This window comes from Littorina saxatilis, unplaced genomic scaffold (genome assembly GCF_037325665.1).
Source record: "Littorina saxatilis isolate snail1 unplaced genomic scaffold, US_GU_Lsax_2.0 scaffold_952, whole genome shotgun sequence".
NCBI classification, from domain to species: Eukaryota; Metazoa; Mollusca; class Gastropoda; order Littorinimorpha; family Littorinidae; genus Littorina; species Littorina saxatilis.
In genome coordinates, this window is record NW_027126419.1 from 1,815 (window position 1) to 15,000 (window position 13,186).

The window sequence follows — 13,186 nt, forward strand, 5'->3', positions numbered from 1 at the left end:
AGCAATGGTTCAACTCAGAGAGAGCAATGGTTCAACACACAGAGAGTAATGGTTTAACTCAGAGAGAGCAATGGTTCAACACACAGAGAGCAATGGTTCAACTCAGAGAGAGCAATGGTTCAACACACAGAGAGCAATGGTTCAACACACAGAGAGTAATGGTTCAACACACAGAGAGTAATGGTTCAACACAGAGAGCAATGGTTCAACTCAGAGAGAGCAAAGGTTCAACACACAGAGAGTAATGGTTCAACACACAGAGAGCAATGGTTCATCTCAGAGAGAGCAATGGTTCAACACACAAAGAGCAATGGTTCAACACACAGAGAGTAATGGTTCAACACAGAGAGAGCAATGGTTCAACTCAGAGAGAGCAATGGTTCAACACACAGAGAGCAATGGTTCAACACACAGAGAGTAATGGTTCAACACACAGAGAGTAATGGTTCAACACACAGAGAGCAATGGTTCAACTCAGAGAGAGTAATGGTTCAACACACAGAGAGAGTAATGGTTCAACACACAGACAGTAATGGTTCAACACACAGAGAGTAATGGTTCAACACACAGAGAGCAATCCGGCATGCACCTACCCACGCACCCCTCCCCCTCCTTCCTGTCAAGCACCCTCAGTCTTTCACAGACTAACATAGCATTGTACATACTTACAAGAAATGCTACCAGTCTCCACTCCCCAAAACATCACATTCGAATTTTATTCGAATCTTTGTGGTTTGGCAACTGGTAAGTCACAGTGTGATTTTTTTACATTTAGTCAAGTTTTGATTTATTCTTATCCATACTGGAAGTCGGTTGGAGAATACTCACTCCATTGGTAATTTATAAACTAGAGCTGATAATAGCTCAATAAACATGGAAAGTGTTATCATTAATACACACACACACACACACACACACACACACACACACACCACACACACATACACACACACACACACACACACACACTCTCTCTCTCTCTCTCTAAGATGTCCGAAACGACCACCCAAGACCCCAAGTTATAAATAAAAGAAGCCAAACATTTAGAACTCGCACCAATCATCATAAACCCTTGCAGAAGCAGATTTTCTTCAGAAGCGGAACGTCACGCACACAATGGGAAGAATTTCCATACAAATTGAGACGATTCACTTCCCCTTGCATTTCAAAGGGCGACAACCTGCTACACTTCGATAGCGTCCCCTCGAACACCGCACCACTGGGTGCATGAACACTCCGCGCACTTTCCCAATTTTGAAGCTTCCGCGCATGTGAAACTCCCGCGCGTGGTGTATATGTAAGATGCGCGCGTGTTTTAGCAAAATGTGATGTGAAACTAGCGCGCGTGTCTTTGCTCGGTCAAATGTGAGACATTGAGACATTAACAACTGACACTTGTATATCCATGAAAACTGACACTGTATATCTATATATTGAACACGTCTTTATTACACAGACAAGTCGATAAAAACGAATGAAGACTTAAACCATGCGTATAAGAATATTTTGTTCACTTATTATATAACAGAAATTACAGAAATTTCGGGTGTCTGGTATCACAGTCACAGAGACTGCAGCAAAGGTACAAGAGGGGGGAAGTCACAGCATGGCCGGCAAATTTTTCCAGGCCATGGACTTGACGTATTCCTTCCTGTCGGTGCATGCGCGCAAGTTGTATGAGCCGAACCAGTAATTCGTGCGCGGAAGTTACAACCCGATATTGCGCGGAGCATACATGTATTTTACAAGCGCGGAATTTACATATGCGCGGAAATTACCGGCTGCGGCACCACTAGGCTGAGCGTTTACCGTTACTCGATACAAAGATTTGTCCGGTAAGAACCCGTCGCAGATGAGATCCAGAAACATCCCTCCCCCATCCACTTGAACGAAGTCAGTGACGTCTTGTAACGTCAGACTATGGCACTTGTCTGTGAAGTCTTTCTGGGCCGCGTTCAACGCTGCTATGAGAGCGGTGCCCGCATCATGGGCTTGTGCAGATTGTGTGGAAAGCGGGCGGTCTTTGAGACAAACGCAGTACTGAACAGGAATTCCGGCGTCCACACACGTCCGGCCGACTGGAATCTGTGGAAATGAGACAAAATTACAGACGTGTTGAACTGGACCAAGGACCGGGAGAGTACATTAAAGGCCCAGTCTGCCTCAAATGGTTTACAGAACGATTTAAATCTTCTCATTAAAAAAGCAGTTCTATAACCTTATCAAACACACTTGCAATAGCATTTAATAGCATTCAATGACACAGTTCGTTTGAATAGCTCGCGTAAACCACACACCTGTTTTCGTGGTTTATCTAATCCCTGAGCCATTGTGAACCCGTGTGATAAACTTTCCTTTTTCTCTCACAATTTAGTCGCCAGTTTGTGATTTCAATGCGACTCGCTGTATCTGCAATAGCACGTTATTGTGTACCTCTGAATCTAAAACGCAACAAACGGCTGCGAGTCACACGAACTTATCAGCGGCGGTTGACTTCAAAGATCCAAGCGCTATGCAGAAAATTCGTCTGCTTGAGAAAACATGACCTTGCGTGACTTCCGGGTTCCGTTTTTTCAAACTTTCAAAACTTCGAATCTGATCTCGTCTTGATGAAAAAAGAATTATTTTATGATTTCAGAATGTTTGTGTAACAAGCTGTCAATTTGTTATTTAGATTTTAAAAGTTAGGTCTAGCGCCAAAACGAGGCGTCCGATTTATCTCATTGTAAATCCGACTGGCCATGCACAAATAAATTCTTTGAAAAATGCTCGCTCTTTACGGAGGGCACATGGGATGTTTTCAAGCGGTGAGTATTTAAACGAAAAGGCGTTTGTACTGTGTGTTAAAGCCTGGCTGTCTGTGAGCAGAAACTGATGGTTTATGTGAAGCTGTGTGTGCCTTTAAACATTTGCTCAAACAAACACAAATACACGCATAGAGACATGAGAAGCCCCAGTGTGCTACCTCTTCTCTGTCGGATCATGTACTCTTACAGCTGTGGGTAAAAGTTTCTGTCTTTCTTTATTTGGTGTTTAACGTCGTTTTCAACCGTTCAAGGTTATATCGCGACGGGGAAAGGGGGGGGGGGGGGGGGGGGGGGGGATGGGATAGAGCCACTTGTTAATTGTTTCTTGTTCACAAAAGCACTAATCAAAAATTTGCTCCAGGGGCTTGCAACGTAGTACAATGTATTACCTTACTGGGAGAATGCAAGTTTCCAGTACAAAGGACTTAACATTTCTTACATACTGCTTGACTAAAATCTTCACAAAAATTGACTATATTCTATACAAGAAACACTTAACAAGGGTAGAAAGAGAAACAGAATCCGTTAGTCGCCTCTTACGACATGCTGGGGAGCATCGGGTAAATTCTTCCCCCTAACCCGCGGGGGGTGGGTAAAAGTTTAGCACCATCCAAATTCGACATCTTATATAGTTCTTCATGGGATCTTAATTCTAGGTGGTTTTGTCCCCAGCAATATTTAGTTACTAGTTTAACCAAGTAAAGTTAGTCTGTGTACCTCATCAAACAGACTGATTCCATGGATAGTTTTCCGTTGGCCGATGTAAGGGTCCTTGGTGCCGAGATATAGCACGTCAAGAAGTGTGGAATGGATGTCGAAGGGGGTCGTCATGCGGGCAGCATTCTCCTGCACGCGTTCAACCAGGTCTGGGTACGCCTCCCGAAACCAGGGTGGGAAGGCGAGAAACAGAAAAGGGCGCATCTCTTCGAACCTGTCAAGAAACGAAGCCATGTTTGAACTGAGCATTGAATTCATTACCGTACGTGAAATACCTAACTAAAATCTATCATTTGAACTGTTCAGCGTAGGCCTATGTAATCAGACCAGAAGGTACACTCTAAACGAAATACGTACTGTTTAGCGTGTGTGCACAAATCAGAGGCTGGATATATATTGATGACAAGAAAACTGACGTCTGATCTGAACTAAACTGTGTACACAAATACATTAAAGCAACAAGTATCGTATCCCAAGATGTGTTTATCAGGGGTCACGTGAGTTTATCATCGATCATTGCTGTCTCTTGAAAATAGCGTGAAGCTCGCTTTCTCATGGGGGGTGGGAGGGGTCTTTCTAAATCCGTACTACGTACTTTTCAGTTCCCGATCACTCCGGTAACAGAAGTACATTTTCTTAGTTGATCAACTCAAAACTAAATACTGCCTCGCGGCTTACTTTCCCATAGGCGTCTTTCTGAATCCTCGCGCACTTCTCAGCCCCCTGACGCCATGGTCACTGAAGTAGACCAACAGAGTGTTGTCCAGCAATCCCTCCGCCTTCAGGGTGGTCAAGAATTGTTCGTGATACCCTTCCACCTGCAACAACCAGTTGAACGTTGTCCTTACAACGTAGCGTTACAGACTATACTGTTGAGCTACTTCCGAGGGTAACAATGTGTGATATTCGTTCATCTTTACCCACCAGTTCAAAGTTATCAATACATATTAAAACGATATTGCAAAAACTGTTGAGCGATTTCCGAGGGTAACAATGTGTGAATTGTGATGCGCCGTGTCCACCCCTATGAATTAATTCAACGTTGTCATTACAATGTAACGTTACTGTGTAAAATTGCACAGCAAATTCCTAGCGCTACAATCACAACACACATTACAAAATAACACAGTGCCTTACCGAGCTTCCTCCGTTGATGTCCCCATGAGTGCCAGTACACAGAAACGTCAGACTGAAATGCGGCCTGTCCTTCAACAGGCGACAAAAATCCAGAGTGTAGTTCAGCAACAACTCGTCGTTGGGTAAACCAGCGAAACATCGTGATCCATGGGTGAAGAGCTTACTGTGAGACGCCTTGGCTAGCTCCATTGGGCGATAGTAATAGTGGGTGGGAGGGTCCACAAACCCCGACCCTTTGTTCCAGTTGAACGCCCCGATTAAAGGCGAGTCTTCGGCAAACAGCGTCATGTAGCCCTGTTCCTGTAAAACAAGTGGGTGGTGAGACTGTACCATCTGCATACATCGTATACAATTATTGCTTCAGTGGGTGACAAAAACAGACCGATTTTATCCACCCCTCCTCCTCCTCCTCCTCTTTCTCCACCTCATCACAATAACTCACCTCGAAATCGTTCCAGAGAAAACGAAGTCCCTGCCTGTTATAAGACTCAACACGCCATGTGAATCTCTTGCTTCCTCCTCCTTTTTCACCTCATTATACAAACTCACCTCGAAATCGTTCCAGAGAAAACGGAGGTCCTGCCTGTCCATGTGTGTCTTGGTGATGACGCCGATATGACTCAACACGTCCTGTGAATCCTCATCCACTTTTCGTCCAGTCGTCAGACCAAGGATGTTTGGGAACGTGTTGTCGCCTACCTGTTGAACACATTCTCATGATTCAGCTCTCGTTGTCATTTATATGGTACATATTTTCATAAATGAGCCCTGCATCTGAAGCACACATCTTCTATCTTCTATCTATATATATATATACGACTTGTGTCTGTCTGTGTGTGTGTGTGTGTGTGTGTGTGTGTGTGTGTGTGTGTGTGTGTGTGTGTGTGTGTGTGTGTGTCCGCGATGCACGGCCAAAGTTCTCGGTGGATCTTTTTCAAATTTGGAGACCGTATTCAGCTACACCCCGGACACAACCTCATCGATGAGATATTTCAACACGTGCTCTCAGCGCGCAGTGCTGAACCGATTTTGGTTTTTCTCTGGATCCATTCCCAGTAACTCTTCCTTATCTTCTCCAGTGTTTTCAGCCGCGTTTCTCTCCCTTCCTCCGTGCGGTGCGCCGGCAAAGCCGGCGTACACCCTGCATAGCCGGGTCTCCGGGGCAGCCGGCTATTCGGCTCGACTTCTACCCGACGCAGCCTTACCCGGCGAAGCGGGTATTCATCTAGTCTATATATATATACGACTTGTGTCTGTGTGTGTGTGTGTGTGTGTGTGTGTGTGTGTCCGCGATGCACGCCCAAGGTTCTCGATAAATCTGTTTCAAATTTAATGGCCATAATCAGGTACACCCCGGACACAACCTGCTCGATGAGATATTTCAACACGTGCTCTCAGCGCGCAGCGCTGAACCGATTTTGGTTTTTCTCTGGATCCATTCCCTGTAACTCTTCCTTATCTTCTCCAGTGTTTTCAGCGTTTATCTCCCTTCCTTCGTGTGGCGTCAATCCATATTCCCGTTTCTATTTTTAGAAGGTCACTGTCGACAACGCTCAATCCATATTCCCGTTATACTATTTTTACTCTTCTCCAGTGTTTTGCGCGTTTATCTCCCTTCCTTCGTGCGGTGCGCCGGCAAAGCCGGCGTACACCCGGCAAAGCCGGGTTCCCGGCGCAGCCGGGTATTCGGCTCGACTTCTCAGTCCCGACGAAGCGGGTATTCATCTAGTTTCTCATATTTCAACCCCACTTGTCGTTTGTCTGTTGCACAAATTGTCATATTTAGCCCTCTTTGTCATACATTTTAGACACAAATTCAAAGCCCTGACCTCTGATGGTGGTTCTTCTCCATGTTCTACAGGCTTCAGGAGTATATACCTCTTAATGATTATTCTGCACCTCTCAACACCCCCGAGCCTTTGATAAGAAGTACCATGTGCGTTGATATCTTCAGTACGACTAGAAAACACATCATGGGTCACTATCCAGGCTGGTCAAAGACAGAACCCGTATAAATGGTGATACCATGGTTTTTTTCCAAAGCTACTACAGTTGTATTCAGTCTCTTTTTCCTGACATAGAAACATTTTCCTTCAGCAGTGAGAAGAGCGCATTTTACTGGCCGACCCCCCCGCCCCGACCCTCCCCACCGATATTTCTGTCCTGGTAATTTCTCCGTCGGTTTTTGTGAAATAATCGACTGACCTTATTGTAGTTTGTCATTTCGATGGCGTGCAGCTGATTGGACAGGAAGTGACGTAGACGTGGCATCAGCCGAATTGTGCTGAACCTTGACATGGAGTCTAGTCCTACCAGCATGACATTCATCCAGCTGTTCGCCTGAAAAGACGTAAACATTCCACATTACTGGAATTTTGTAACCTGTACACTAGTACATTTACACATTAATAGAATTCCATATGAAACTTCGAGGTCATCATGGTCGATTTACGCCCGACCCTAGCCTCATTGAAGCCCGACAGAGCGCAGCAACTAAAATCAAACCCGATACATTTTTGCAAATGAGAAAAATGATGGGATCGGGAGGTGGATGAGATGTAGGAGGAACACAAACATGACTTTGAACTCTGCAGTTACAAATGTTTCTCGACCCCCTCCCCCCTCCACATCCCCTCTCTCTCAGTCTCTTTCTCTCACGAACACTTGTACCCAACTCCTCCTCGGCTCTAAGTTTCTGAACCCTCCTCGCGCATCCGCTGGCGGAATGAGTGAAGGGGAATACATGTTCTGCGGAAGACCAAGACACTCTGGCTGCTCCTCCCTTTGCCATCATGTTCACTGTAAGCCATGTCTTCTTCTTTTTCTTCTTCTACGTTCATGGGCTGAAACTCCTACGTACACTCGTCTTATTTGCACCAGTGGGTTTACGTGTATGACCGTTTTTAACCCGCCATTAAGAAGCAATATGCCGATTTCGGGGTAATACGCTATTTAGTTCTGGTTTTCCAACTATTAGTCCTGCATCTTTAAACTGAAAACTGTCGTTTCGGATTCTGTAATTACACTGATTGTGTTACAAGTGTCACTTGCCTGTTTGTAGTGTGGATGAGCATTTTGTAGCGTTTCGTTTCGATTCAACAGACGTTTCTCAAGCTGTCTCTCCACTTCAGGCTTTTCCCGCAGAACGTGGTGATAAGTTCGGAAATTCTTTTCCTGTGGGTAGAAAAATCCATCAACAGGTTAAACGTTAGATGGCGAGTCTTGTTCGTTACCCCTTAAAGAAATGCCTGATAAATGTATATATTCTTTCAGTAAAGTAGTTTTGCTGCTTCCCCTCGATCTCTCCCTCATAATCTTGCTGTTGCTCCTTCACTCACACACACACTCTCTCTCTTTCTCAAACACACACACACACACACACACACACACACACACACACACACACACACACACACACACACACACACACACACCTCCCCCCTACCCACTCTTTTTCTCTCCCCTTCTTCATCATCTTCTTCCCAACTCACCTTCCCTGACGCCATCTTGGTCAAGCAACTCGCCTGAAGAAACTCCACTTCTTCGCTCAACCTCGCCTCGTCGGTAAAGCTCACAGACTCAGTAAACCTCACTTCGTCGTCGGATTCCCTGACAATGACCTGGTATTCACACTTTACAAGGCTCTCTCCATGTTTGACCAACACGTCCCAATCAACCTTCAGAACATTTCCAACCACTTTCGTCAACCATGGTTTTCGCTCGCAAGGATACGGCGGAAGATTCTTCACGAACTGCTTGGTGATGGGGTCGAACGGGTCATACTGGGGTACGTTGCAGCCAGGAACGTTTGGACTTGTGTGTTTGGCGGGGAAAGTTTGGTAGAGATTGTGGGTTAGGAGGACAAGGGACGCCACACTGAAGGCGAGAAGACCGAAGAGAATGCATCTGATGCCTTGTGGTCCTTGGGTGAGCACCTGTGGTTGTAGCAAGATTAGATCAGCCAATCAGTTTAGTCCCTCAATCGATAGGTCAGTCAGTCAATCGTCAATCAATCAGCAATAAACACAAAAGTCCGTTTGTCAATTGCTATAAGAACTAGCACCGAGATGGAAAGAAAGTATCCCAGCGAAGCTGCAGGTATTCCACGAACACATACTGAGATCGACTTGAGAAATTATCTTCCCGATAATGCATGATAAAGAAGCATTCGTTGTTGCCAAACTGTGGCTAGCGTTGGGGACAGAAGTTAACTTTGGGAATATTATGAGTTATTTCTAATATGCTGACTGTTAGCAAATGATAACAGACATGTCGAGAAAAAAGATATCAAGCATGAGCCTTTTAGGCGAATGCTGATATCGTTTGTGAGACATGTCTGTTATCATTTGCTAACAGTCAGCATATTAGAAATAACGGTTTTATTACCGTTCAATTCGACCAAATGAAAGTTCGAAGCGACCACGCGAAATAGACAGAACAGCCGCAATGGGAACTGGAGCGCTCCTACCTGATTATACCTGTCAGTCAAAGAATTCTCGTGACCTGGGTCAGCCAATCAGAGTAACACACCTTACGTGATGAATATTCACAGGTCAAATGCGTTTGACACACAACAAACCATGTTGAACATGCGTTTCGGTTGCTTCGCTTTTTCTTGTTGAACAGAGAGCGACAGATTTAGAACCGACTCCAGACGGATGGGAAACTATGATGACTTGAAGATACATTTGACGTAAAGCGAGTGACCCAATTTCACTTGATTTTCCGAACTTTGATAATTTAGATTTCAAGTGAGCGAGTCGGCATTGCACACTCAGAGGATGGGCGGTGCCTCGCTGTTCCTTAAAGCACCCACCGACAAAACTCGCTTTTCGGTATTTTTTTTTTTAGATAAAGAGAGTATTATCTTACAGCATTTGAAGTGTCATTCTTTAAAATAAATCACACTGATATTGCTGATTTAAATTTTTACTTTGTCTTGTTCATTTTTAGCTTGATAAACAAAAAGGGTCCCTGCCTGAACGTTATAACATTTAGAGGGTCACCTAGAATCCGTCCTGATTGGTCAAAAAGCCATATTGGGCACTGAATTGGTAATAAACTAACTTGAAATACGCTGGGTGTTCTCTACGATTCGATTTTTGATCAAACGCCACCAAAGGCCGCTTTATGCGGGTGTAAATTCCGAGTCTACAACATGATAATGCTCGCGCAAGTAGACGACGTCAAGATATTTTGATGTCAATGCGTCGTGACGTTATCCCCTCTTCGGCCTTTCTCTCGCGCGCGTGGCGTGTGTGTGTATTTTTGTGTGCACATGTGTTATTGTGTGTGTGCGTCTGTGTGTGCGCGCGTCTGTGTGTGCATGTGTGTTCAAGAGAGAGAGAGAGAGAGAGAGAGAGAGAGAGAGAGAGAGAGAGAGAGAGAGAAGTCAGAGGTCAGAATGTTTATTCACGTAAACACAAGGTTTTTGTGCAAGGGGTGTTGGGGGTTTGTTTGTTTGTTTGTTTGTTTATTTGTTGCTTAACGTCCAGCCGACTACGCAGAGCCATATCAGGACGAGGAAGGGGGGGATGAAGGGGGCCACTTGTCAAGCGATTCCTGTTTACAAATGCACTAACCCATTACTTGTGTCCCAGCAGGCTTTAGTAAAACTAAATTAATACCTACTGGAAGATTACCAGTTTCCAGTATGTTAAAATAGGCTTAACCTATCTACTGCTGGACTTACATCAGAACACTAACAGATTAAACTATACATGAATCGCGAGACAAGCGGCAAGAGAAGAGATTTTTGGAAAAAATACAGGTGAATGAGCAAGAAGGCAGAAAAAAGAAAAGAATTCATGAAGAAAAAGAGAGCATGACAGGAAAGAGGAACCAAAAATCTACCTAACAGCAAACTAGAAAGCTCCTGCGGTTCCAAAAACAGGAGGGGCCTTTAATTTCATAACCGCAGTGCCCCACTGCGGGAGGTGTTGGGGGTTTGGAATTCAACATTGTAGGGGAAAGGCTCCTAATATGGACCACCTCCGGTTCTGACACACTAACGGCGCTACAGCGCTCAAAACAATGTCATTCGCTTTATTCTCTGGATAACTTGCACATGTCAAAACAGTTTCAGAAACACAAACCTCAAAACCGTTTTCTCTTTTTTTCACTTTTGGCACTGTTCGCTCTAAATTTGCAGCCTAAAACGGACTCGTTTCTGTCCACAACCAAAGCTTTTATCACACATGAATTGCTATATATGACAGCTAAGACCGTATTTGTTACATTTTAGCAGTTTTGACCCCGAGTTTCTACTGCAAACAAAAAATAATAGCAAAATCTCAAAGTATGTGTGAGTCCCCTAATATGGACCACCTTCAACAAATCGAAGAAAATAAAAGCTAAATGCTATTTTCATTAATTCATTAAAGGCAGAGTAAGCCTCCCGTAAACCATCACAGATACGTTCAGGCTTTTACACACAGTACAAACACCATTTCATTTAAACATTCACCAATTGAGAACATCCTAGGTGCCCTCCGTAAAGAGCGAACAATTTTCAAAGAATTTATTTTTGCGTGGTTTATCTTACCCCTGAGCCATCGTGAACCCGTGTGATCCAGTTTTCCCTTTTCACAATGCAGTCGTCATAGTTAGTCATTTGAATGCGACTCGACGTGAGCTTATCTACAATAGCACGTTTTTTATGCACGAAACAACGGCTGTGGTTCACAAGAACTCCAGCGATGGCTTTTGACTGTTGAGAGGAACGGCGATTTGCACTGATAAACCGGCCGTCGTCTGCTACGACCCTTGCGTGACCCTGCTTCCGGGCTTTTCTTTTTTTAAACTTTCACAACTTCGAATTGTTCTGATCTTGTCTTGATGAAAAACGAATTCTTTTATGATTAAAGAATGTTTGTGTAACAAGCTGTCAATTTATTATTTAGATTTTAAAAGTTAGGTCTAGCGCAAAAACGAGGCGCCGTTGTTGTTAACGGAACAAGTCTACGAAAATAAATTCTTGGAAAATGTCTCACGCTCGACAGAAAGCAGCCAGGATGTTCCCGTTCGGTGAGCGTTCAAATGGAAGTATGCTTGTACTGTATTTAGACGCTCGGGGAGCTCTGTGATGGTTTACGGGAGGCTTACTGTGCCTTTAAGAAGCTTGCTGAAAATAACCTATAACTAGCCCTCGAGATTTCAACAAAATATATCAAATAGTCTTCTTTTCGTTGTAGTTGATAATTTCACTTATTTTCACTCCGTTTTTACATTTAGTCAAGTTTTGACTAAATGTTTTGACATAGAGGGGGAATCGAGACGAGGGTCGTGGTGTATGTGTGTGTGTGTGTGTGTGTGTGTGTCTGTGTGTGTGCGTGTGTAGAGCGATTCAGACTAAACTACTGGACCGATCTTTATGAAATTTGACATGAGAGTTCCTGGGTATGAAATCCCCGAACGTTTTTTTAATTTTTTTGATAAATGTCTTTGATGACGTCATATCCGGCTTTTCGTGAAAGTTGAGGCGGCACTGTCACGCCCTCATTTTTCAACCAAATTGGTTGAAATTTTGGTCAAGTAATCTTCGACGAAGCCCGGGGTTCGGTATTGCATTTCAGCTTGGTGGCTTAAAAATTAATTAATGACTTTGGTCATTAAAAATCTGAAAATTGTAAAAAAAAAAAAAAAAATTTATAAAACGATCCAAATTTACGTTTATCTTATTCTCCATCATTTGCTGATTCCAAAAACATATAAATATGTTATATTCGGATTAAAAACAAGCTCTGAAAATTAAATATATAAACATTATTATCAAAATTAAATTGTCCAAATCAATTTAAAAACACTTTCATCTTATTCCTTGTCGGTTCCTGATTCCAAAAACATATAGATATGATATGTTTGGATTAAAAACACGCTCAGAAAGTTAAAACAAAGAGAGGTACAGAAAAGCGTGCTATCCTTCTTAGCGCAACTACTACCCCGCTCTTCTTGTCAATTTCACTGCCTTTGCCATGAGCGGTGGACTGACGATGCTACGAGTATACGGTCTTGCTGAAAAATGGCAGCTACTTGACTAAATATTGTATTTTCGCCTTACGCGACTTGTTGATAAGCTTCTTTAGTTTCCTGGTGTGCTTCAAATAATGCTCTCATCAACCCGAAACAGCTAAATCTAAAGCATATTTGAATTAGTCTGACTTGTACACTAAGTTGTATCATGTTATTTTGAAGTAAGGCGCCCAGGCTCCTAATATGGACCATTTGTGATTTTTTTTTAATTCTTTCTTTATTTATTTGGTGTTTTACGTCGTTTTCAACCACGAAGGTTATATCGCGACGGGGAAAGGGGGGGAGATGGGATAGAGCCACTTGTTAATTGTTTCTTGTTCACAAAAGCACTAATCAAAAAATTGCTCCAGGGGCTTGCAACGTAGTACAATATATTACCTTACTGGGAGAATGCAAGTTTCCAGTACAAAGGACTTAACATTTCTTACATACTGCTTGACTAAAATCTTTACAAACATTGACTATATTCTATACAAGAAACACTTAACAAGGGT

General features: G+C 43.4%; 1 protein-coding gene across 1 annotated transcript in view; it reads right to left on the reverse strand.

The window, feature by feature from the left end:
* Window positions 1-950: 950 nt before the first annotated feature.
* Window positions 951-13,186, reverse strand: part of LOC138954851 (uncharacterized) — a 26,560-nt gene continuing 14,324 nt past the window's right edge. Inside the window, exons 3-10 of the mRNA XM_070326613.1 lie at window positions 8,153-8,596; window positions 7,713-7,835; window positions 6,867-7,001; window positions 5,211-5,360; window positions 4,662-4,961; window positions 4,203-4,342; window positions 3,525-3,738; window positions 951-2,085 (exon numbers count right to left, since the gene is read on the reverse strand). Of these exons, the coding sequence (XP_070182714.1) occupies window positions 1,708-2,085; window positions 3,525-3,738; window positions 4,203-4,342; window positions 4,662-4,961; window positions 5,211-5,360; window positions 6,867-7,001; window positions 7,713-7,835; window positions 8,153-8,596 (1,884 nt within the window). The 3' untranslated portion in view covers window positions 951-1,707. The remainder of the gene's footprint in view (window positions 2,086-3,524; window positions 3,739-4,202; window positions 4,343-4,661; window positions 4,962-5,210; window positions 5,361-6,866; window positions 7,002-7,712; window positions 7,836-8,152; window positions 8,597-13,186) is intronic.